Here is a 26,016-nt window from a genome sequence, read left to right as displayed (position 1 = left end):
AACCCGACCCGAAATCAACCCGACTTGTTATTGACCTGACTCAAATTCAACCTGACTTGTTATTTACCCGAACCGAATTTTACCAAACCTATTACTTACCCGACCGAAAAATTCAACCCGTTCTGTTACTAACCCGACTTGAAATTAACACGACTTGTTATTGACCCGACCTAAATTTAACCCATATTGTTCTGACCCGATTTCATATCACGTTAAATGCAATTTAGACCAACTTATTATTGTTGATCAAAGCATTTTGTCTAGGGAGACCAAGTCGGTTCAGGCCAGCAAAAGAAAGGAGCATCATCCTCAAATTTAAGAGTTAAATATAGTATATATTTGTTGTGTGGTCAAAGTAGATAATTATCTTCCTAGATTATAGACTATAGTTCCCTAATATATTGTCATATATATAATAGTCAAATTAAATAATTAGCTTGATAAAAATGATAATTATCTATTTATAGTTAGTTAAACCTGAATATGACCTGACTTGGAAATGACTCGACCTGATTGTAACCTGCAAATTATTGACTTGAACATAACCCGACTTGAATCCGAGAATAACCCAACTTGGAAATGACCAAATTGATTATAACCCGCAAAGTATTGAATTGAATCGATCTCGACTTGAAAATGACCCGAACTGATTATAACCCGCAAATTATTGACTTGAACCGAACCCAACTCAAACCGAGAATGACCCGACCTGATTATCACCCGCAAATTATTGACTTGAACCCAATCCAACTCGAAAATTACCCTAACCCGTTTTAACCCGAATCAAACCAACCTATTGTTCACTCGACCCGAATGTAACCGACCTGTTATTAACCCGACCCAAACCCGATAAGAAGTATGACTCGCGTGACCCGATTCAAGCATGATCCAACCCAAACCCGACCCGCATAGGTTATGGAATTAATCCGAATTGATCCGATCCCAGTTGACTTGACTTGACCCACTCTTATCAACCCAAACCCGAATTGACAACTCTACTTTTCATTAGTGGAAAAATGTCATTTTCCCCCTATTCCTATTCCCATCCATTTATTACCTACCCTTCCTAGGTAATAAAATGGTGGGAATTCACCCATAAATAATCCCATTCCCAAACCCTTTTTTATTCCCATTCCCATCAACCAAACAAGGGTTATTTTTTTTATATTGGGATTAAAACTCCCAATTCCACCCTCAATTCCCACTTACCAAACACCCCCTAATTGTTTAAAGATGAAGTGGATGATTTCACCTGACACAATTTGTCTCTCGGCAATCTCAGGATGTTGTAGGGTTCATTAGACAATACTTCAAACTCTTTCCAATTCGGGTCCAAAAAGTTACAAATTTGCTTCAAATTGAAGGCTATAATTTACGATTTTGGAGGTTTTAGGACCTAATATTGAAAAATTCAAGATTGTAGGGGGATGCATCACGTAGTCATATAATATTGTTTGGAATCAGATACTTCGTATGATAAATTGTGGTCTTATAAAGTCCCATGGTAGCCTCAAGTTATAATGTTTTATGTATGAAAATTCAAATGACTTCGCAATAGGTCTATTCATTGGTCGAAGACCGGACTAAAGACCGAAAAATTGAATTTTATGAACTGAAAACCGAACCGAACCTGGATCAGACCAAAAATCTGGTCTAGAAACTGGACCGGATCGGTTTGGACCGATTTTGGAATTTTTATAAAAATTTTCTAAATTTTAAACAATTTTTGGAAAATTCGGAAAAAATAAAGGAAAAACAATATTTTAACGTCTTTTTTCTGTATGTTTAGTTCACAACATCTCATACGACAAAATTTTTTCAAGCTAGTTAAGGTTAATCTCAATCAATACTAAAAATTTTATGTGTAATTTTAAGCAAAAAAAAAAAAAAGGGCCAAAACCGATTTATAGGGTTTTGAACCAAACTGGGAAAACAAATTTCTCTATCCGAAGATCGGACCGATTAGTGTGGTCCGGTCTATGCTAGTCCGTTCAATTTTTTTGGTCCGGACCACATTTAGAACGCCCCTACTTCGTAGAGTGTCGTGGGATCCATGAAAAGAATCTCCGATCCTTTCTTTTCCGGATCCAAAAAAGCAAAGTTGATTTGGAGTCATAAAAGACCTAAAGCCTGGTTAGTTGAGTGCTTTGGTATTGAATTTTTTTTTTTTAATTTTTTTTTTAACAGAGCAATTAACCAAGGCAGAAGCTGAAACGCTAAACTAGAGTGAAAGAGAGAGTAAAGATGGGAGGGAAAGCAAAGAAGAGGAGAGAGAAAAACTATCTAGCTGCTCATGGCGGCAACAACCGCCTCCCTCCACCTCCCAACACTTCTTCTATCGACGCTTTGCCTTCCAAACTCCGCAAAATCTTGTCTTTTGCTTCTTCTCCCGTCCCTGCTAATCAAGGTTTTTCTTCCCTCCTTTTTAATTTTACGATTATTATTGTTATTAATATTACTTTTTTTTTCCTTTAATTTTTTCCCATTTGTTTTCTTATACTTTGAATTAATGGGTTATTATATTTTCAGGGTCTGCGATTGATTCGAAGAATACTCAAAAGAAGAGCAAAAAAGTAGATAATGCTCTAAATGTAAGCCCTTTATTGGTAATTTTAAGTCTTTTTGTAATTTTTGTTTGAAGAAATTTGAGCATTTGGTTTGTTACCCATATTTTATTAATGCGTTATGGACAATCTTGTAGCTTGGATTTTATGATATTGTCTTCAAATTACGGTTTAATAGAATTGAACGATTTTGCATTATAGGAGTATAATTTGTATAAAGGACTAGTGATTCTGTGTAACTATGGTTTTGCTGTTTGTATATGGAGATTTGGATGCCTAAGCTTGTATGGCTTCCTTGTTTGACACCGTTTCAAAACTAAACTAAAAGGCTGCAGCAACCTATTATACCTTGATTAGGGTTTTGAATTTTTTGATGTTTGTATTAAGTGCTCTGAATTTGCTCATGTATTGGTTTTTGGTTTAATTTTGGTGAGTAGTTGTTGAACTTTGTAACAAGGGGAAGTTAGTGGCTCGAGTTTTCAAAAGTATGATGTAAATGAACGAATTGAGAATATGACTTCTAGTTATAATTCTGTTCTATGGCTGAAGTTTACGATTATTTTAAAACGTTTTGGACAGGAAGACAAGGACTTAGTTTGGATTTAAAGAAGTTTTTCAATTCTTATTATTGGAAATTTACTATCCTTTCTGCTCAACTTTTCTTTCCTAGACCGAGATAGTTAAATGATTTAGGGTGGCAAGGGCAAGGATATGGGGCATCCAGGAAGTCTACACTATTTAGTTTGAGTATTTGTAGAGGCTACTTCAGTATTCGTCTACAATTAATGGGGTCTAGAACTTGATTGTAGCTGCTTGCTATGTTGTTAGTGGGATAGCATTGGGGTCTTAATCCTGGTAGCAAGCACTGACATTACTAATGAAATATCAGACATTTCCTCATACTTCTTCGATATACATTGTTTAGGAAGATCTGGATTAGATGTCCACTAAAAAGACTTCAATATTAATCTCTACATAATCTTAAACAAGGAAAGCTTATGACATTACTAATGATATCTCAGACATGGTAGCTTAGGTTGATCAGTGGAGGTTCTTATATCTATTTGGCTTACCATTATGTTCAAATAGAATTATGCATTCTGTATTTCTGATTTACAAATCCAAAGGATCTTTACATTTCACCCCAGATAATACTATTTTCTGAATGTGCTGATGATGAAACTGTATAAAAATTTCAAAAAAAAAAGTTCTCATAGGAGAAATAAGGTCTTTAAGCCTAATTAAGTACACTCATTTATATGTGCCAAGTATAATGACTCTTAATTATAAATTTAGACGTTTGGAGTTTAATTATTGAACTTAAATGCAGAAACCTCACTCAAAATCTGAGGTGGACGGTAAAAGCAAAGGAACTAAAGGAGAAAAGGTAAAAAAATCAACTGTGCCGCAAGAAAAAGTGAGCACTGATGCAAATGAAGAGAAAAATAAGAAGAAACGGAAGCGAAAGCAAGCAAATGACCTACGATTTGAAGCAGAGATGGAAAAGTTGGATGGTGTTTCAACAAGAAAGCAGCGGAAGAAAGAGTAAGTTTTTTTTTTTTTGGGTTTCTGTTTGTTTGTTTTTGTACTCAAACAGAGTTGGATTGTTGTATTTGTCATTATGAGTGGTTGAGTCAGAGAAAACAATCTAGTGTTGGACATAATAGGATTAAGTTTTGTCGATTTATTCCTCCCTCGAGACCCCCCCCCCCCCCCCCAATACACACACACACAAATACAAACAAAAGTTAAAAAAATAAATTAAACAAAGGGAAAACTTTGAAGTTTTATATTGCTGAAATGAAGATTTATTCACATATTGAGCAGACCAACTTCCTGGGTAATGGGTCAGAGCTGAATGATCACTGATGCGATTTGGATGCTTTTACTTTGATTTTTTGCCTTTTTCTTTTGGTGCTTATGAGCTTGTGTAAATTAAGCCATGTTTTGACGCAGGTTTTTAAAGGCTAAGAAAAAGAAACAAAAGAAAGGCAGTTCAGAGCAGATTCTTGATCTTCCAAAGCATGATATAGTTAAATTTGGAGAGGTTGCTGAAGCCCCCCCGAAGTTGCCTACTATTCCTGTAAGTAGCATCTCATCTACCTGTTATTGCAGTGTGTATGTTACTACATCTATTGACCCATATGCTTTTGCAGGCATTTAGAAAAGCTATGTCTGCTTCAAATGAGAGGCTACGATTACAGGCTATTGAGGCTTATAGAAAACGTAAAGGATGGACTAACAGACCAGGAATTCACCTTCCTCCTGTGAGCACATCCCCAGATTTGTTATGATTTCTGCTCTAGTTAGGCCATTTTTTACTTAAAGCTTATCAGCGCCAGTTTTACTTTTTGTATTGTGACAACTTTTACAGTCTCTGGTAGAACATGTAAGTGCCTTCAATTACTTTGTGAAATGCAGATTTTGTTTTTGTTATTGTGCAGCAATACGCTGTCTTTTAAGCGGTTAAGCCTTTTGATTCACCTACTTGTAATACAATGAAAGTATGATTAAGATTCTGGAGTACACATTACACATTAGTACATTACATTGGAGGATTCAAATCACTTAATACAGACAAACCTTAGTTGAGAATTGAAACTTGACTACTCACCCTCTTAACCCCTTAGCTGAAATTAGGTTTACTTGTACTATCGAATTATTGGGATTACATCACAGAACTTCGGAGGAAGAGGAGTGATTTTTTTTTTCTTTTTTTTTTTTTTTTTTGGGGGGGGGGGGGGGTGGTGGGGGGAGGGGTGGGGAGGGGGTTTGAAATTCTCTAAATTTTTATGGGTGCCTTATTCTCGAGGGATAGCCCGAACAAATAAACCACCATCAATATGAAGGGTTATCATTGTCCTGTAATTCACAGCTCTTTCCTCATCACCGAGTTTGAAGATAAAATTCCTCAATAGCACAGCAGAAAATATTTTCATTTGCTTGTAAGCAAATTCCTTTCCGAGACAAATCCGTGGACCTGCCTGTGAACCAGGATATGCAAAAGTGCTGAGAATTTTTAAAGATCACAGATGCTATTGGAATTTTTTTAAAAGGCATGTAATAATGGTAAAATCTGACCTGGAAGGCTGTGAACTTGAAGGGACTTTCAGGTTGAAAAACACCGTTCTTGTCAAGCCATCTTTCTGGTCTAAAATCCTCTGCATCATCGCCCCAAACAAATTTCATTCTTCCCATTGCATAGGGTTGGTAAGTTACCAAGGTCCTTCTCTTCACACTGTAACCATCAGGGAGTGTATCATCTGCAAAGCATATCTTTCCATCCTGTAGCAGAATTAAATTAACCATCATGTGAGTGTATAATACTATCATCTGAAAAGTGCCCTTTTTCATATTTCTTTCTGTGAAAGGGGACTGTATAATTATATGTGAATGAGTGACAATTATCTGATGTCCAGTATAAATACCACTGGAACTGCTGGGTAGAGTCTGAGTGTTTCAGTCAATGATGCGTGTAGATATTGCATTTTGTTGAGTAATTCTTCATCTAAACTGGCTGCAAATTCTGCAGTGTTCTCACCCTCTTTCGTGTCTGAAACCTTCTTTACTTCTTCCGCAATCTTTTCCTGCACTTCTGTGTGTTTACAAAGCATGTAAACAAACCACGAAAGAGTAGCTGCAGTGGTGTCTTTTCCGGCAATCACAAATTCAGTATTATGTCTCTCAGATATTTTGGATCGGTAGTGTGCAGCTGCAAGAATCTGGACAAGAGGTCATCTTTTTTCATTTGCATCTCCTGTGTCACATTTCAACAGTGCATCAATGATGAGCCTAGTTGCTCGTATCACAAGCTACTCAAGCTTGGTTTCAAGAAATTGATATTCATAGAAGAGCTATAATTTCCTTAATAGCCTGAGAAATTAAGTCATTAGGTATTTGGCTTCTTAGTCATAATCTCTCGGTCTCTCCTGTTAGGGAGTTTTAAGTAAGCAATCACTTACTGAGTTATTGCCTTGGGACTTCTGCAGTAGCTCAATTTTGTTGCTAATCAACTTGTAAACAAAATCATCAACAATTCTGATGTTTTTCTTGAGATTTGCCTCTGAACCAATGTTGAGATATCTTTTGATGCGCCAGAAGATGTCGACATATCTGTACAGGCACATAGCACTAGCATTATCAAAAGCTTGGCTAAATTTTTTACCTTCTTCATTTGAGCCACACATACTGTCTAGATCAACTCCAAATGCAACCTTGAATATGGAGTCTAATGTCGATCTCATAAACAAGTCCTGCAGAGCGCAATATCAGAACTGTACAAAGAACATGAAAGTTTTCAAAGCACAAATACATCCATTAGGCATCTTACTTGGATGTCCATGATTGGATTAGAACTTGCTGCATTAGTGATTTCTTTTGCTAGTTTCACTGCTTTTTCCTGGAAGATTTTGCTGCTGAAATCCCTCAACATCCTTGTTGTGAACTCGTAGCTTGAGACTTTCCTTTGGTTGCGCCATTTATCTCCATCAACAGCAAAGATCCCATCACCTAGCAGATCGCTTAGATTGTCATAGTTGTAATCCCCCTGAAAGTTTCCATTAGTGCCAATGTTTTTTACAGAACACATAAAACTAAGGATTTTAACCAGAAAAAAATCAGGTCTAATATTTGGTGTTGGTTCAAAACCAATCCCAAAATTCAAAATATTAAAAAACTACAGAAGTTTATAATCTCACAAACTTATTGATCACATCCTCAAGTTCATGCAACGTTCAAACATTGTAACAAAACCGTAAATTTCATTAAAGAACAAATGCGAGCAATGTATAAATTTCATTAAAGAACAAATGCGCGCAATGTATATATATATACATATATACCTTGCCATAGTTCTGAAAGTTAGTTCTGAGAATATACTCTACATTAGCAGGATCAGAAGTGTAAATTTCATGTCGAAACGGAGCCAACAATCTGTATGTTTTATACTTGGCAGCAAGATCAGTCATGTAATGATGAGCCCTGTCAAAGTTTAGAAGCTGATGGAAAAAGGTTCCTGCAATTGGGGGGTATTTCCTTTTTCCATGTTTCTTCAAATACTTATTTTTAAGAAATAATTTAGTAAAGACAACAACCAAGATTGAAAAAAACTGTGAATATCAGAGTAATTGACTTGAAATTTGGATTATAAGTTTCCATTATCATAAAGTTTTATGCTTTGATAAGCTGTATGAAATTAAACAGGATTTTGCTTTAACAAAATACGGTATATATAAAGTATGAATGTCTTCAATAATTGATCTCCACCTTCTGTTATTTTTGGCATGTTTTGTCGTTTATCTCAGTTCATTGAAGCAGGCTAATTTTCATTTATTTGATAACTTTGCATAAATTTAGAGATTAGTACTACAATATGTGTAGATGTATGCGTGGATGCTTAACTGTATTATCTTCAGAGGAGAAAAATGTTGGGTTTTGAGCGGTTATAAATTAATCTACAACTCTACAACAAAACCATTTGTGGATAATTGCACCAGCCTAATGTGATTTTTTTTATTTTTTAATATATATCATTTTGGTAAAAAAATAATGGTTAGAAGTTGACTCATTAGTCCAAAAAGAATTGATTTTATTATTATTTTTATTTTTGTAAGGTAGTTATTTAATTTTGGGTTGGATTAATCCAGTTCGGGTTAGTTTTTGTAATTACATAAATGAGCTTAATGATGGAACACTTTGTATATAAAATAAAATGAGCTAATCAGCTAAGCCTACACCGTCTACTATTATAATTGCGTCTAAAACTTTTCAACGAGTATTCTATTCAATTTAATGAACTTAAAACCAGTAGTCAAAACAAATGTTGAAATCGTCCATTTTACATCTTAAATTGTCAATTTAGCTACTTATGATAGACTCAAGTCCACCTCGAGCCTTTGTGTGAGCTATTGCCTACTATTGATAGCATAAAGTTCCAAACAACATTTTATTACCACGGGAAGCATCCCCAACTACAATTAGAGTTTTCTATACCGAGTCTCAAAATCTTCCATAATGGCCAAATTTTGTGTAATTTACATAGCTTTTAGATAACATTTTCGGTCCAATAAGGTTATGCATCGAGGCACTTCTTAGGGTTCCCAAAAAACCTCAGGAGGCCAATTTGCTGCCCAAAACCAAATGGATACTGCAAATTCACCTTCATCCTTATAAGCACATCTCTTGCTGATTGATAATAGCTGCTGCTAATGTGCTATGTAATGCTGCTGATAGCCTGATAACTATTGGCTTCTCAAATCCTCACTTAACAGAGCAAAATGCAGTCAAACTTTTCCTCTTGCAAAAAAAAAAAAAAAAAAAAAAAAAAAAAAATTACCTTTACGGAATTAGGTGGAGATGTAATTAACTTTAAAAAAGAAGGATTTTAGTTAAGTAGGAGACATATACACAATACACCATTTTTACTTAGAAATTACATAAACATTCACAGTTGAATTTTGACATTACATTTTGAATGAAGTACACCTTTTTTTTTTTTTTTTGAGAGGGGTATGGTAGGGAGTTTTTATACCTTAATCTCACTTATTCTCGATGAAGAGCACAAATGTGTAAACCACCATCGATATGAAGATTTATCATTGTCCTATAATTCACTGTACTATTCTCATTACTGAGTTTGAAGATAAAACTGCTCAACAGAACTGCAGAAAAGATCTTCATCTGCCTGTAAGCAAATTCCTTACCCAAGCAAATTCGTGGGCCTGCCTGTTAATACCGAAAAAAAAATACAAGTAAAGACTAAGAATTTCAACTGAGGCTTTAATATAATCTTAGTGACTCTAAAAGGCTTAGCGTGTAATAGTCGAATCCAACCTGAAAGGCTGTGAACTTGAACGGACTCTCTGGCTGGAAGACGCCGTCTTCACTAAGCCATCTTTCTGGCCGGAAATCCTCTGCATCATCACCCCAAATAAAACTCATCCTTCCCATTGCATAGGGTTGGTAAGCCACTGTGTCTCTTTTGTTCACACTATAACCATCAGGGAGTGTATCATCGGAAAAACACATCTTCGAATCCTGAGGTTATATCAATATATTAAGCATTCTTAGTACTCACTTCTATTTCATGACGTCTACAACAGGAAAGGAAACAATATAAGCTTGCAAAGAATTATGTTTGTTTAGGCTTCGTTGTCTAATAAAAACCATTTCTTTTCTTCTTTTCGTAAGCAAGGATAGTAAGACTTTTATGAGAACAGGTAAAGATTTTCTGAATGAGACTAAAATTACCACGGGAACTGCTGGATAGAGTCTGAGAGTCTCTGTCAATGCAGCATGAAGATACTGCATTCTTTCAAGTGATTCTTCAGTCAAACTAGCAGCAAATTCTGAAAATTTTCCTCCCCCTTCCATTTTTGTAAATTTCCTTACTTCTTCAGCAACCTTTTCCTGTATATTCTGGTGTTTACAAAGCATGTAAATAAACCATGACAGTGTAGATGCTGTGGTGTCTTTGCCCGCAATCACAAAGTTCAAAATTATATCTCTCAGATACTTAGAATCAGTGTTTTTCAGCTCCAAGAATCTGGACAAGATATCATCCTTCTTAATCTGAATTTCCTGTGTCACAGACACAGACAATTCACATGGAAAGGACACGTAAATGATAAATCCCTTAAACTGATATGACTAAAAGAAGGTTTAAGTAGTTATAACTTATAGTTCACTTACTGAAAAATTGCTTTGTGGACTTTTCATCAGCTCCACTTTGTTACTGATTAATTTGTAAACAAAATCATCTACGATTTTGATGTTTTTCTTTAGTCTAGCCTCAGCACCAATGTTGAGAAATTTCTTGATTGGCCAAAGGATGTCTACATACCGGTACAGGGATAAAGCGCTAGCATCATCAAAAGCCTGGCTGAACTCCCTCCCTTCTTCACTTGAGCCGCACATACTGTCCAGCTCAACTCCAAATGCAACTTTGAAAATTGAATCTAATGTTGACTTCATAAACAAGTCCTACACAAAGCTTTGTCGAGTTAAATACTTCAAAAGCAGCTCATCTTATCAGAAAAAAAAACCTAATACATGAAACCATCTTACTTGGATGTCCATAATTTGGTCAGCACTTGCAGCATCGGCGATTATCTTTGCTAGTTTAACAGCATTTGTCCGAAAGATCTCGCTGCTGTAATCCCTCAACACCCTTGTAGAGAACTCATGGCTAGATACTTTCCTTTGGTTGCGCCATTTTTCCCCATCCACCGAAAATATCCCATCACCCAGTAGATCACTAAGATGTCCATAGTTGTAATCCCCCTGTAATTTGTTACAAGAATGTTACACAATAGTGAAATCCTGCAATATAGCCTGGCTACTGGTTTAGATGACTTTCACAAGTCCCTGAGGGTTGAGAGTCTGAGACCCCTTACCTTCATTTTTTGTAACTAAATGAGAACATACCCTAAAAGTTTTTTTTTTTTGGTAGGCACCATCATCAACTTACATAGTTACATCATACATTAAACTAAATTAATTACCAAAGGCCAGCAATTTTATTACTCCTCTCAAACATTGTTATAAAATACACCCGAATATTTAATAGACATTCAGCCTCTTATATACGTACACACTTGTGACACCACACGTCCACAAATTAAGAGTTGTTCAACCACAATATCAAGTATACTTACAAGATGGACACTCTCCTATTATTGGCAAATGGTAAAGGCTGAGTAATCCATACGGACTAATTAAAAATGAGAAGAGAGTAATAACTAGCATGCCCTTATCAAGCTGGAACCTCTCATAAATCCATTCGGTCCAAAGTAGTGGGCTAGGGGTACCCTTTTTGGGAGTGGGGGGAAGGCCAAAGGGGTAAGGAAATTTCTCACTCCAAAGTACGAGTAAGTATTACCCACTACCATGGTATGGGTAATACTACCCAATACCACAATTTTTTTTTCTTTTTCCTTTTTTTTTCCCCTTTCCTCTTCATCTTCTTCCTTCTTTAAACCCTTTTCCCCACCTCCATGGATAGCTCCCATTGCCGGCCAAACCTCCGCCCACCGCGCCTTCACCTCCGACAACAAGAAGCCCACCCCACCGGCTACTACCTTGGTCGAAATCCAAAAACATGAACTACCTCCATTAAAAATCACCGGAAACCACCCAAAAAAACATAACCCAAAAACAAGAGACACAAACTTATGGCTCTAGCCATTAAAAACGGTGAGTTTTGTGCTGGAAATCGCTGAGTTCGGTCGAAATTGACGCCGGTAGTTTTTTGTCGGTGCTCAGTTATTATTAATTTCTATACTGTTATTATTGGTTTGTATACTGTTATTATTGATTTTTATACTGTTATTCATAATTTATATACTGTTATTGAGAGGGGAGAGACTGCACTTTTACAATATGGGTAAGTTTTACGTGAAATTACATTTTTGCCCCTGATATGGGCCCAACGAGCCCATACCTGGTAGTGGTCTATCACTACTCCCAAAGTACACCTCTAACCAATTTGATCACACAAGATGAAAACTTTCCACTAGACAAAGCAAACAGAACAAAAACAGTACTCCGTACTAAATTTTCCAAAAAAAAAAAAAAAAAAAAAAAAGAAAATTCACCAAATTAAAATCGTCCCAAAAGAAAAAAATTTACTCAAGTAAAAAGCATTTAAAAATAGAAAGAAGAATACTTGCAAAATCAAAATTATCCCAAAAAAAAAATAATGGTAATAGTGATAAATACCTTGCCATAGTTATCAAAGTTGGTCTTGAGAATATACTCAACATTAGCAGGATCAGAAGTGTAAATCTCGTTTCGAAACGGCGTAATAATTCTGTAAGTCCTATATTTGGAAGCAAGATGAGTCATGTAATGATGAAGCTTCTTGAAGTTAATGAGGTGATGAATCATGGTCCCACCAATTGGGTGGTATTTTCTCTCTCCATTTTTATGTAACCGCTTCTTGATTCCCAGAAAAACCAGTATTATTACGATTGTTGGAGTGATTATGTATGTGAAATTTTCGATCTGGGTTTCCATTGTTTTGATTTTTTTTTTTTAGGGGAAAGATTTTAGCTGCTTTGTGCAGCGCAATACTTGAGAGTTGTTTAACACGGATTGTATTGTATTGGTGAGTGTTGACTTTGTTGAGGGGCGGGAGTAATACGAAGTACTACAGTACTACTCCATCCGTCCCTAAATTACATTTCTCTTTTAAAATTTACACGGGAATTAAGAAGGGAAGAATAAGACAAATAACAATAATTAGATAATGTAATGGGAAGTACAAAGATAAATTAGTTATTACTCATGACATGCCATCAATCCTTTGAAAAAAAGGATCAATCATATGCTCCTAATTGAAAATTTTTAACCAATCATATTCATTGTAATTTGGCACAAGGATTATGAGTGAGATTATATAAGGATGAGTGAGAAAGCATTAAATATAAAACAGAAAAAGAGAGTTGATTTACTAAAAAACACTTACCAAAAATAGAAAGGAGGAATGTAATTTTGGAATACCAAAAATAGAAAGGAGGAATGTAATTTAGGGACGGGAGGGAATACTGTTTTCATTTGTAAGACGGAGTAAATGCTTCATTTTGATCAATAATGAGATTATGTAATATTCCTTTCTTTTTTTTACACATACCTAGTATGTAACATTCCTTTCATTTTAATTTGATAGTCTTATTTTGATTTTTTATAGTCAAGTTTTAAAATTTTAACATTAAATTAATACTCTCTCCGTTTCAATTTACTTTCAATATTTTAACCAGCCTAGGCACGCTTATCGATGCATATGTTTGATCTTCGATATGACGATATCTTTAATAAATATAGTTATAAAAGCTCTAATAGGTTTATATTAAGAAAATATACATCAAAATAGACTCAACAACATCTTACATAATTACATAGGCTTTCTGAGATATATTAATGGCAAAATACACATATTAAAGACAGTGTAAAGTCAAAAGAATACTTGTTCAAAAAAAAAAAAAAAAAAAAAAGGTCAAAAGAAAACTATTATCTACTATGGTATGTTTTATGACAATTATTGGTTTATGAGATATCAACACCACTTTTGAGCTCCATGATATAAAATGAAACATATAATAAACCTTGAAAAGAAGGTTTTTATTTAGGAGATATATACTCAATACATCTTTATTCTAAAATTACATGAACTTTCACATCAGCTGAACTTTGACATTAGATTTTAAACATGTTACTCTTCTGTTTTGCTTTGTGAGGGAGATACACCTTTATCTCCAAGTTACCTATTATCGATAAAGAGCACGAATGTGTAAACCACCATCAACATGAAGGTTGATCATTGTCCTATAAGTCACTGTACTTTTTTCATCACCAAGTTTGAAGATGAAACTGCTCAGCAGAACAGCAGCAATGATCTTCATCTGCCTGTAAGCAAATTCCTTCCCTAGGCAAATTCGCGGACCTGCCTGTTGATATCAGCCAAAACTTGTAAGACTAAAAATCTCAACATTGAGGACATTATATTTATCTTAGGGACTCAAAAAGGCTTATTATTAGCATGTAATCATCAAATCCAACCTGAAAGGCTGTGAACTTGAACGGATTCTCTGGCTGGAAGATACCGTCTTTACTAAGCCATCTTTCAGGGCGGAAATCCTCTGCATCATCACCCCAAATGTAACTCATCCTTCCCATTGCATAAGGCTGGTAAGCCACTGTGTCGCCTTTATTCACACTATAACCATCAGGAAGTGTGTCATTGGAAAAACACATCTTCGGATCCTGTTGTTACATAAAAACTAAACAAATTATTTCATTTCTTTTTCAGAAACTTCAGCAAGTAACTTGTAACACAAATGAGACAATGAGAGCGATGAAATTTTCTGACTGCGACTAGCTAGACTTACCATTGGAACTGCTGGATAGAGTCTGAGAGTTTCTGTCAATGCAGCATGAAGATACTGCATTCTTTCAAGTGATTCTTCAGTCAAACTAGCAGCAAATTCTGAAAATTTTCCAACTCCTTGCATTTTTGACTTTCCTTACTTCTTCAGCAACATTTTCCTGTATATTCTGGTGTTTACAAAGCATGTAAACAAACCATGAAAGTGTAACTGCTGTTGTATCTTTGCCCGCAATCACAAAGCTCAAGATTATATCTCTCAGATACTTTAAATCAGTATCGCTCTGCTCCAGGAACCTGGACAATATATCATCCTTTTTCATCTGCATTTCCTGTGTCGCGGACAAATTCAAACAGAAAAATTGCATAAATAATCCCTCAGTAAACCAGTATGATTATAGACTTCTAAGTTATATAATCCACTTACTGAGTCATTGCATTGCGAACTTTTCATTAACTCTACTTTGTTACTGATTAATTTGTAAACAAATTCATCAACAATTTTGACACTTCTCTTAAGCTTAGCCTCTGCACCAATGTTGAGAAATTTCTTGATCGGCCAGAAGATGTCTACATATCGTAACATGGTTGAAGCACTAGCATCATCAAAAGCCTGGCCAAATTTCTTTCCTTCTTCATTTGAGCCACACATACTGTCTAGATCAACTCCTAATGCAACTTTGAAAATGGAGTCTAACGTCGACTTCATAAACAAGTCCTATTTACACAAAGTCATTTCAAGTTAGCTCATTTTATCAGAAAAAACACTTTTGTCCAATACAACATGACACTATCTTACCTGAATATCCATAATTTGGTCAGAATTGGCAGCATAGGAAATTATATCTGCTAGTTTCACAGCATTTGTTCTGAAGATCTTGCTACTGTAATCCCTCAACATTCTTGTAGAGAACTCGTGGCTTGATACTTTCCTTTGGTTACGCCATTTTTCACCATCTACGGTAAAGATCCCATCGCCTAATAGATCATTAAGATTGTCATAGTTATAATACCCCTGCAATTTTGAACAAGGATATGTTAGCTTTTACATTGTAGAAACCATAAATATGATAGTAAAATCTAGGGTTGGCAAAAATCGACCCGACCCGAAAACCCGACCCGAATCCGTGAAAATAGCGGGTTTGGGTTGAGATTCTTGACCCGAAAACTTAAATGGGTCGACACGAATCCGACTTGATAATTAAATGGGTTAGGTTAAGGTTGGAATTTTCAACCCGAAAACGACCCATCTAACCGAAATAAGTTAATAGCGAAAAAAAAAAAAATAATAAAAAAAAAACCACAATACTGAAGGAGAGGAAACAGCCCAAGCCCATATTTAAGTCCTAATAAAAACTAAAACCCTAAAATCCTCTTCACACTTTCACTCCTCTCAATATTCTCAACCTCACGAATCAGTTCTCATAGCCGCAAGAGGTTCTTCTCTCTCATTCTCTCATATTTCCATTTTCCTCTCTATTTTTCTCTCTCTTCAATAGTGGAGAATGGAGATCCATATTGCAGTTCAAGAATAAGGAAGGACAAACAATTCCCACGCATATAAATTATAAAAATATGAGAGGCGGCGGCGACACTACTGATGATATCTAGTAGCAAAGGCTAAGTTATAATTAGTGAAAGGAGGTAAGGGTGTGATGAAGCTGATGATGTTTACTATTCTCATCTTTTTCTTATATACATCCTATAATGTATGATTTGTAAGGTTTGATTTTTAATAAAAATATTTTTGGTTTGTAATTTCTAATTAAGGAATTTAGGATATTTGTTACTTTGTTGTTTATTTTGTTTTGAAATGAAGACTTGTGAATTTTCTGAAATTTGATTTAGCCCAAAAAAAAAAACAAAAAAAATAAAATAAAAATAAAATAAAAATCAGGTCATCACGTCAAATTCGGGTTGACCCGAACCCGAAATTATCAGGTTCGGGTTAGGAATTCCAACCCGAAAAAGTTAAATGGATCAGGTCGGGTTGGGGGTTTACTGACCCGAAACTAGGTGACTCGAACACGAACCCGACCCGACCTGATCCGTTTGCCAGCCCTAGTAAAATCCTGCAGTATACAGTTCACTAGTTTAGAAGACTTCTACATGTCTTTAAGAGGCTAAGACCCTCACCAAAATCTAATTTAACACAAACCAACTGTACAATTTAGATGATGATTATTTACTTTCTCTTTTGAGATACGTGATCCATATTATTTTACTTTGTAGTACTTCTTATTACTTATTTTTAAACTTTTTGATAGAGTATAAAATATATTCCTGATAGAGTACAAATCATCAGCTCTGATACTATGTTAGAGGACCAACTTAACCAAAAACTTAACTAATGGTTGAAGCCCATAAATGTATTTTATACTCTCATCACTTTTACCTTGATCTTTCTAAATTTATACGAAGTAATTCTTTCGAAATGAAGCTATGGAAGACTCACCTTTATAAAAATAAAAAATAAGACAAAGTCCAACTCTTCAAAAAAAAAAAAAAAAAAAAAAGGATCACCAACTTGGTCCGATATTTGTATGGACTTACGGAGTATGTCACCAAAGACCCAGTCACAGCCATATAAAATTAAAACAATGGCTCGGATCGGAGTCACCAATTTGATCGATATGTGACACATTGCTTATTAGTTTGATTATTTACTAGGTACACGTCAAATTTCTTTGTACGTCGTTCCTACCCAAAAAATGTGCACCCTTTGGGTACACCTAGCTCTAGCTATAAACAATGACTAAACTTTTCAAGAGTACGATGATGCATTTGTCATAAAAATAACAAGTTGACAACGCAAAGCTAATAGTACAATTATACCAACGAATCAATACCAAATACTACCTCCGTTTCATAGTATTTGCAACGATTAAACATTTTCCCTCTACTTCATGTCAAATTATTATAAATAATATGTAACGGAGGTAGTAGTAAGGAAAAGAGTAATAGTGATACCTTGCCATAGTTATCAAAGTTGGTCTTGAGGATATACTCGACATTAGCAGGATCCGAAGTGTAAACCTCGTTTCGAAACGGTGTTAGTATTCTGTAAGTCTTGTACTTGGCAGCGAGATCAGTCATGCAGTGATGAAGCTTCTTGAAGTTACGGAGGTGATGAAACATGGTTCCACCAATAGGGTGGTATTTTTTCACTCCATTTTTATGAAACAGTTTGTTTGCCAACAATTTGATGCCCAGAAAAGCTAGGATTACTACGATTGTTACGGTAATGAATATGAAATTACCAATTTGGGTATCCATTGTTATGAAACAGCCAGATATTTGGTGCTTTGGTATGTTTATGTTAGTTTTATAGTACGAGTACCATGACCAATTAGTAGGTATTTAAAAAAAAAGTACCTCTTGCCAAATTGGTATAAAAGAAGTAAACGATGATCTTTCGATAAAACAATAAAAGTATTAGTCTTACTAATATGGTAAACATTTTGCTAATTGTCTTTTTAATAGAATAACTGAATTGAAGAGTTGGTGAAGATTAGAGTAAGTCATTGACGAAAGTGTTGAGAGGTGACTTTGAAAATGGAAAACATAAAAATTATGTAGTTGAAGTGGGAAAGATCACTCTTCTATGCACGTAAGAGAGTTATAATAATGACACTAACTATAGACTATATATAATTCTATAACATATACCACTACATAGTACATGTCATTCTACCGTTCTGCTAGATTGGATAAAACTTGCTCATAAGCTCATTCATCACTTAGATTGAACCTTAAGTTTAGTGGCTCTAGGGTTTTTTGTTTTTTTGAAGGATAGCCATATTGATCTGAACTTGCAACTGCATAAGCAAAGATAGATGATATAGAAAAGGCAATAAATTTCTTTTTTTTTTTTGGGTGTTTACAGACTTTTAGGGGTTACCGTGCAGTATATGCTAACAGCTGACCTAAAAATCTAAAAATAATTGTAAAACGTATCCTAAATCAATAAAAATTTCTTTGCATTAGACTTCTTATGTATCATTTTTTTTTTTGATATGTTACCATAAGGCACATATATCATTTTATCTTGTATCTATTGAGATTATTTTTTAATTCCACCTAAGTTACTATTGCGTGTCAAATATCACCTTTTAAGGGGAAAAAACAATATCTTTGTGTAATACTTACAATGTAAACATTTATTGACAAAGTCATAGATAAACTACATTTATATAGAAAAGTGATTATTTTGCAAGTTTTTCCCTCTCATAACTAATGAGTCTCCACTCTCTAGCCTTTAGGCAACCCATACAATTCAAAGTTCTCTTGATGTTAGTGATTACTTCTAGGGCATTAACTTCTTTATTTCCCCCAACAAAACCGCCACCACATCTCTCCTTTTCAACCACATCTCCACCTCCATTCCTCCACAACCAAACTAGCACCACCCCTTGCAGCAGCACTGCCTCAATTTAACACTACCCTCTCTTCTATCTCCTATAGTCAATGCTCCAATGAGACAGGGAAGAGCAAAACTTCCCTCTCTTTTCTATCCCCTTGTTGACTGCGCACCAAACAGCCCCGTACTATATTCTCCATTTTCTTATATCTACTTACTATATCCTCATTTTTTCTTACACACTCAAATCCTCTCAAAACAAGAGTCCTAAATAGAGCTGTCAATTCTGTAAACGGGTTGGGTTTGGGTCGGGTAAGAGAGGATTGGGTCAACTCGGGCCAGGTCAATTCAAATTAATTCCATAACCTATGCGGGTCATGTTATGCTTGAGTCGGGTCACGTCGAATCATACTTCTTTACTTCTTATCGGGTTTGGGTCGGGTTTAGGTCGGGTTAATAACCAGTCAGGTTACATTCGAGTTGGATGAAAAATAGGTCGGTTTTAATTCGGGCTTTCACGGGTTAGGGTAATTCTTGGGTTCGAGTCGGGTTCTGTTCAAGTCAATAATTTGTGGGTTAGAATCAGATCGGGTCATTCTCGAGTTTGAGTCGGGTTCGGTTCAAGTCAATAATTTGCGGGTTATAATCAGGTCGGGTCATTCTCGGGTTCAAGTCGGGTTCGGTTCAAGTCAATAATTTGCAGGTTATAATCAGGTTGAGTCATTTTCAAGTCAGGTCATTCTTGGATTCAAGTCGGGTTATGTTCAAGTCAATAATTTGCAGGTTACAATTAGGTCGGGTCATTTCCAAGTCAGGTCATATTCGGGTTCATTCAACTAACTATAATATAGATAATTATCATTTTATAAAGCTAATTATTTCCTTTAATTTGACTATAATATATATGGAAATATACTAGGGAACTATAGTCTATAATTTAGGAAGAAAAATATCTCCTTTGACCATACAACAAATATATACTATATTTAACTCTAAAATTTGAGGATGATGCTCCTTTCTTTTACTAGCCTGGACTGACATGGTCTCCCTAGACAAAATGATTTGATCAACAATAATAAGACGGTCTAAATTGCATTTAAGGTGATTTGAAATCGAGTCAGGAACAATATGGGTTGAATTAAGGTCAGGTTCGTAACAATTCAGGTTAAAACGGGTTTTGATCAATTTCGGTTCAAGTCGGGTTCGGTGCAAGTTAATTAAATTGGCCGTTGTAAATCGGTAAATCGATGCAAGTTGTAAACCGGTAAAATGGCCGTTTAAAAGCAAATTGAATGGTTCCACACACCCAGTTGGATTTCTGGAGGGTATTAGGGACCATGGTAAACATTTCGAAAATTTTTATTTCCGGGCGAATAAAAGTAAAAAAAAAATCCAAAATTGAAGGCTAATATCCACGCTTTTTGAGAAATTTTGGACGTTTCAGGGTCCGGTGTCGAAAAATCTTGAAATTCTATGGGATAAATCTCGGGGTCATATAATGCCGTTTGGAACCATATATGATCATTATTTGTTGTTATAATTGTTCGTGGTAGGCTTAAATTAATGAAATTGGTGCAAGTTGTAAACCGGTAATTTGGTCGTTTAAAGGCAAATTGAATGGTTCCACCCACCCAATTGGACTCCCAGAGGGTATTAGGGACCATGGTAAACATTTGGCAATTTTTATTACCGGGCGAAAAAAAAAACAAAAAATTTCAAAATTGAAGACTAATATCCACGTTTTTTGAGAAAAATTGGAGGTTTCAGGGCCCGATGTAGAAAAGTATAAATATTTTAGGGGATACATGTCGGGATCATATAAAGTCGTTTGGAATCATATATGATCATTATACGTTGTCATAAATATTCATAGTAGGCTTGAGTTAATGAAATCCGTGCAAGTTGTAAACCGATAATTAAATTGGTCGTTTAAAAGCAAATTAGATGGTTCCACCAACCCAATTGGACTCCCGGAGGGTATTAGGGACCATAAAAACATTTCAGAAATTTTTATTTTTGGGCGAAAGAAAAGTAAAAAAAAATTCAAAATTAAAGGTAAAATATCCACGATTTTGAGAAATCGGATGGTTCTACCAACCCAATTGGACTCCCGGAAAGTATTAGGGATCACCATAAAGATAATTTCCACGCTGTTTAAAGGAAAATTGGATGGAGTCACCCACCCAATTGGACTCCGGATGGTATTAGGGACCATGGTAAACATTTTGGCTATTTTTAGTTACGGGGAAAAAAGCCCAAAAAATTTAAAAATTGAAGGCTAATATCCACGCTTTTTGAGAAATATTGGAGGATTCGAGGCCTAGTGTCTAATAGTCTTGAAATTTTAAGGGATACATCTCGGGGTCATTTAATGCCGTTTGGAACCATATATGATCATTATTTAAATGTTGTCATAAATGTTCGGGGTAGGCTTGAGTTAATGAAATCAGTGTAAGTTATAAACCGGTAAATAGGTCGTTTTAAAAGCAAATTGGATGGTTCCACCCACCCAATTGGACTCCCGAAAGGTATTAGGGACCATGGTAAACATTTTGGAAATTATTATTTTCGGGCGAAAAAAAGTAAAAAAATTCCAAAATTGAAGGCTAATATCCACGTTTTTTGAGAAATTTTGGAGGTTTCGAGGCCCTGTGTCGAAAAGTCTTGAAATTATATGTGATATATCTCGAGGTCATATAATGCCGTTTGGAAACATATATGATCATTATTTGTTGTCATAAATGTCCGTGGTTGACTTGAGTTAATGAAATCGGTGCAAGTTGTAAACCGGTAAATTGGTCGTTTAAAGACAAATTGGATGGTTTCACCGACCCAATGGGACTCCCGATCGGTATTAGGAACCATGGTAAACATTTCGACAATTTTTATTTCTGGGCAAAAAAAAGTCAAAACACGCTTTTTGAGAAAATTTGGAAGATTTGGGGCCCGGTGTCGAATAGTCTTGAAATTCTAGCGGATACATTTCGGGGGTCATTTAATGCCTTTTGAAACCATATATGATCAATATTTGTTGTCATAAATGTTCGTGGTAGGCTTGAGTTAATGAAATCGGTGTAAGTTATAAACCGGTAAATAGGTAGTTTTAAAGGCAAATTGGATGGTTCCACCCATCCAATTGGACTCACGAAGTGTATTAGGACCATGGTAAAAATTTCGACCATTATTATTTCCAGGCAAAAAAAGTCTAAAAATTCTAATATTAAAGGCTGATATCCACGCTTTTTGAGAAATTTTGTAGGTTTCGGAGCCTGGTATAGAAAAGCCCTGAGATTCTAGAGAATACATCTCGGGGTCATATAATGTCGTTTGGAACCTATATGATCACTTATTGTTGTCATATATGTTCGTGGTAGGTTTGAGCTAATGAAATCAGTGAAAGTTGTAAACCAGTAAATTGACTGTTAAAAGGAAAATTAGATGGTTTAAATTTCACCCACCCAATTGGACCGCCGGAGGGTTTTAGAAACCATTGTAAACAGTTCGGAAATTTTTATTTTCTGGCAAAAAAAGTAAAAAAAAAATTCTAAAATGAAGATAAATGTCCACGCTTTTTGAGAAATTTTGGAGGTTACGGGGCCCGATGTCGCAAAGTCATGAGAATTTAGGGAATACATCTGGGGGTCATATAATGCCGTTTGGAACCATATATGATCATTATATGTTGTCATATATTTTAGTGCTAGGCTTGAGTTAATGAAATCGGTGCAAATTGTAAATAAATAGGTAAATTGGCCGTTTAATGGAAAATTAGATGGTTACACCCACCCAATTAGACTCCCGGAGGGTATTAGGGATTATGGTAAACATTTCGGTAATTTTTATTTTCGAGCAAAAAAAATGTTAAAAAAATCCAAAATTGAAGGCTAATATCCATGCTTTTTGAGAAATTTTGGAGGTTTCGCGGTCCTAGTGTCGAAAAGCCTTGAAATTTTAGGAGATACATCTCGGGGTCATATAATGTCGTTTGGAATTATTTATGATCATTATATGTTGTCATAAATGTTCGTGGTAGGCTTGATTTAATGAAATCGGTGCAAGTTGTAAACTGGTAAATTGGCCGTTTAAAGGCAAATTGGATGGATACACCTACCCAATTAAACTCCAGGATGGTATTAGGGACCATGGTAAACATTTCGGCAATTTTTATTTACGGGCGAAAAAAGTCAAAAAATTCAAAAATTAAAGGCTAATATCCACGCTTTTTGAGAAAATTTGGAGCCTTCTAGGCCTGGTTCTTAAAGTCTCAAAATTCTAGGGAATATATTTCGGGGACATATAATGTTGTTTGGAACCATATGTGATCATTATTTGTTGTCATAAATGTCCGTTGTAGGCTTGAGTTAATGAAATCGGTGCAAGTTGTAAACCGATACATTGGTCGTTTAAAGGCAAATTGGATGGTTCCACCCAACCAATTAGACCCCCAGAGGGTATTAGGGACCATGATAAATATTTCGGAAATTATTATTTTCGGGCAAAAAAAGTTTAAAAAATTCAAAACTTGAAGGCTATATCCACGTTTTTTGATAAACTTTGGAGGTTTCGGGACCCGGTGTCGAAAAGATTTGAGATTTTATGGAATATATATCGGGGTCATAAAATGTTTTTTGGAACAATTTATGATCATTATTTGTTGTCATAATTGTTCGTGGTAGGCTTGAGTTAATTAAATCGGTGCAAGTTGTAAACCGGTAAATTTACCGTTTAGAGGTAAATTTGTATTTCCAAGCGAAAAAAAGTAAAAAAAATTAAAAATTGAAGGCTATATCCATTCTTTTTGAGAAATTTCGAAGGTTTCAGGGCTGGTGTCGAAATGAAATGAGATTTTAGGAGATACATCTCGGGGTCATATAATGCCGTTTGGAACCATAAATGATCATTATATTTTGTCATACATGTTCGTGGTGGGCTTGAGTAAATGAAATCGGTGCAAGTTGTAAACCGGTAAATTGGCGTTTAAGGAAAATTAGATGGTTCCAACTACCTAATTGGACTCTCAGAGGGTATTAGAGGCCATGGTAAACATTTCGGCAATTTTTAGTTACAGGTAAAAAAGTCAAAAAATTCCAATATTAAAGGATCCACGCTTTTTGAGATTTTTTTAATGTTTCGGGGCCCGATGTCGAAAACCTTTGAAATTTTAGGGGATACATTTCGGGGTCATTGTAGACACCCATTTGTGTCACCCCAAAACCAAACCCAGTGATGAGTACCTTTCACGTCGAATCATAATCGAATGAAGTGAAAGTGTGGAAAGTTTAGTGTTGCGGATAGTTTTAATTTTTTTTCTTTTCTCTCCGTTTTTTAAAACTAATTTTAATAAAACAGTCAATCCAGTTTGGTTGGTCCATGATATGGGTCCAATAGTAGTGTAGTTGGATGGGTCTTGAAAAGAGTTTTCTAACGATATATTATAAGCCCAATTCCGATGAATATTGAGGAAGTTATGGCCAAATTACTGAACTGGGCCGGTTTGAGCCTTATATGCGGCCCAATGATCTAGAGGAGGGCCTAATATAGATTTATCATTCCTAATGAAATTAGGAATGGTTTTAGTCTTCTAGATTCTTCTAGAAAGTTCTTTTCATTCCTAATTCAATTAGCATTGATAAATTTACTTTTGTTGACTTTTCAGAGTTTTAATTAAAATCAAAGAGCATTTTTAAGGAAAAATACGATTTTATCCTCCTGTACGGCAATTTTTATCTGATTTTAAAAAAACGCGTGAATCTCCAGATCGGCGCCAAACGCCAGCTGTAGCGCCTGGCGCTATGCTTGGCGCCTGGCGCTATGCTTGGCGCCTGGCGCTAGCATTGGCGCCTGGCGCTAATGTTGGCGTTTGGCGCCAATAGCCAGCGTTGGCGTTGATCCAATTTTATCTGCGCCAGAACTCTATTTTGATATTTTATCTTTTAGGCTGATTTTCTTTACAAATAACGTCATAAAAACTCCGTTTTCATTCACCAATATTAACCAATTCTCATCTACAATCATCAATTCTCATTCTCTCTCATTCTCACCAACTCTCATCAAGTTTTCCTTGATTTTTTTTTTCTCTCTCTCTTTTCTAAACTAGCTTCTCTCAAATATAAAAATACCGCATTCACTAGATCTAGAAACACCTAGCCATATTCGAAGTTGCCTTCGCCCTAGACGTGAAAGGTTTAATTTCTGAGGGTTTGGTCCCAAATCTTTCTTTCAATTATTTAATTTAATTGTTGTTTATTATTTTCCTTGAAGTTACTAACGCGTGTATTTTGTTATTAGAAAGAGGTACGAGGCATCCAAGTAAGTGCTTTAATGGTTTTTATTGATGTTATGATGTAGATATCATGCTTAGATTGTTATTATGATATTCCTAGTATCATGTCTAGGGTGATTTTAATATCAAGTATGATTGAAAGTATGATGCCTTCTATGTTCTTCCTAATATTTATTCATGTTAGTATCATGTTAGGGTTAAAGCTTTGATTTTTATTGCTTAGTGACATGCTAGGGTTTGTTATTAATCTTGTTAGTATCATGCCTAGGATCTTGCTATTATTATGCTTTAACATGATTATTATGATTATGGTTATTATAATTGTTTTCCTTAATTGTTATTATGATTATGGTTATTCTGATTATAATTTATTATTATTTATCATGTTGCTTGATCATATTTATTTTTATTGCTTGATCACACCTTTTTATGTATGTTTAAAGGGAATTTGTACTTGTAATCACGCTTAATAAGATAATTTAATAATCTTGTTTAGGGTTAATTTGATTATAATTCAAGTGATCGCCAATAATAGACTTATTTGTGCATTACAATCAACCAACATAGATAAATAGGTTTAGGGTTAATCCTATTGAATGCATGTTAGTTAGAAAGCGCACATGAATACGATTAGAATAAAGTAGAGGCCTATTATTAGAGCAGGTTCAATCTCTTTTAAGTTAGATTTGTACCTTCTTCCCCGAACCTTATTTTGGTTCAAGACCTTATGTAGTTGACGATCTCATGGATCCTTAAGGGGTGTGACCTTCACCCTGTGAACGGTTTACAAGTTCCTAAAAAACTTGTTGGTGACTCTTTTGCTCTATCTTCTTTCCCTTTGGACGCCACCGTACTTTAGTGTATGATCACATTGGGGTTCAAGATAGGGGATTAACGCTTGAAATATTCCCCACAATCATATAATATT

General features: G+C 35.2%; 4 protein-coding genes across 5 annotated transcripts; 1 reads left to right on the top strand and 3 right to left on the bottom strand.

Annotated features, from left to right (window-relative positions):
• Positions 1-2,180: 2,180 nt before the first annotated feature.
• Positions 2,181-5,047, top strand: LOC110714109 (H/ACA ribonucleoprotein complex subunit 4-like). The gene is made up of 5 exons (XM_021892583.1): positions 2,181-2,407; positions 2,530-2,591; positions 3,895-4,109; positions 4,521-4,647; positions 4,721-5,047. Exons 1-5 carry the CDS (start codon positions 2,245-2,247, stop codon positions 4,856-4,858), a joined length of 705 nt encoding a protein of 234 aa, XP_021748275.1. The 5' UTR covers positions 2,181-2,244; the 3' UTR covers positions 4,859-5,047.
• A 44-nt stretch (positions 5,048-5,091) lies between these two features.
• LOC110714317 (cytochrome P450 704C1-like) lies at positions 5,092-7,678 on the bottom strand (the record flags this gene model as incomplete). Its single annotated transcript, XM_021892820.1, is given in 7 exon segments — positions 5,092-5,548; positions 5,646-5,849; positions 5,993-6,234; positions 6,237-6,321; positions 6,527-6,817; positions 6,895-7,110; positions 7,406-7,678. Coding segments are annotated over 7 exon segments (1,494 nt in total), but the record flags the coding sequence as incomplete, so codon positions are not given.
• Positions 7,679-8,494: 816 nt separating this feature from the next.
• Positions 8,495-12,688, bottom strand: LOC110713964 (cytochrome P450 704C1-like). 2 transcript variants are annotated; one of them, XM_021892416.1, is made up of 7 exons: positions 12,282-12,688; positions 10,629-10,844; positions 10,254-10,544; positions 9,813-10,142; positions 9,396-9,599; positions 9,094-9,287; positions 8,495-8,858 (listed from the first exon to the last, which is right to left on the bottom strand). In XM_021892416.1, exons 1-6 carry the CDS (start codon positions 12,576-12,578, stop codon positions 9,105-9,107), a joined length of 1,521 nt encoding a protein of 506 aa, XP_021748108.1. In that variant the 5' UTR covers positions 12,579-12,688; the 3' UTR covers positions 8,495-8,858; positions 9,094-9,104. The 2 variants fall into 2 exon arrangements, with proteins under 2 accessions (XP_021748108.1, XP_021748109.1); XM_021892417.1 differs by having other exon boundaries at positions 8,495-8,850.
• Positions 12,689-14,823: 2,135 nt separating this feature from the next.
• LOC110714316 (cytochrome P450 704C1-like) lies at positions 14,824-17,721 on the bottom strand. The gene is made up of 4 exons (XM_021892819.1): positions 17,416-17,721; positions 15,245-15,460; positions 14,933-15,163; positions 14,824-14,850 (listed from the first exon to the last, which is right to left on the bottom strand). The coding sequence occupies exons 1-4, from the start codon at positions 17,719-17,721 to the stop codon at positions 14,824-14,826; spliced, it is 780 nt and encodes a 259-aa protein (XP_021748511.1).
• Between the last annotated feature and the right edge of the window lie 8,295 nt (positions 17,722-26,016).

This window comes from Chenopodium quinoa, unplaced genomic scaffold (assembly GCF_001683475.1).
Source record: "Chenopodium quinoa cultivar QQ74 unplaced genomic scaffold, ASM168347v1, whole genome shotgun sequence".
NCBI classification, from domain to species: domain Eukaryota; kingdom Viridiplantae; phylum Streptophyta; class Magnoliopsida; order Caryophyllales; family Amaranthaceae; genus Chenopodium; species Chenopodium quinoa.
The sequence above is the reverse complement of the archived record's forward strand: the minus strand, read 5'-3'. Positions and strand labels throughout refer to the sequence as shown.

Coding starts and splice junctions, on each gene's coding strand:
- LOC110714109 (XM_021892583.1), top strand. CDS start 2,245: ATGGGAGGGAAAGCAAAGAAGAGGAGAGAGAAAAACTATCTAGCTGCT. Junction 2,408..2,529: donor TCCCGTCCCTGCTAATCAAG/GTTTTTCTTCCC, acceptor TTATATTTTCAG/GGTCTGCGATTGATTCGAAG. Junction 4,110..4,520: donor AGAAAGCAGCGGAAGAAAGA/GTAAGTTTTTTT, acceptor GTTTTGACGCAG/GTTTTTAAAGGCTAAGAAAA.
- LOC110713964 (XM_021892416.1), bottom strand. CDS start 12,578: ATGGAAACCCAGATCGAAAATTTCACATACATAATCACTCCAACAATC. Junction 9,600..9,812: donor TCTATCCAGCAGTTCCCGTG/GTAATTTTAGTC, acceptor ATATAACCTCAG/GATTCGAAGATGTGTTTTTC. Junction 9,288..9,395: donor TCAAGTTCACAGCCTTTCAG/GTTGGATTCGAC, acceptor CGGTATTAACAG/GCAGGCCCACGAATTTGCTT.
- LOC110714316 (XM_021892819.1), bottom strand. CDS start 17,721: ATGGATACCCAAATTGGTAATTTCATATTCATTACCGTAACAATCGTA. Junction 15,461..17,415: donor ACTTTGATAACTATGGCAAG/GTATCACTATTA, acceptor TCAAAATTGCAG/GGGTATTATAACTATGACAA. Junction 15,164..15,244: donor ACCAAATTATGGATATTCAG/GTAAGATAGTGT, acceptor TTGTGTAAATAG/GACTTGTTTATGAAGTCGAC.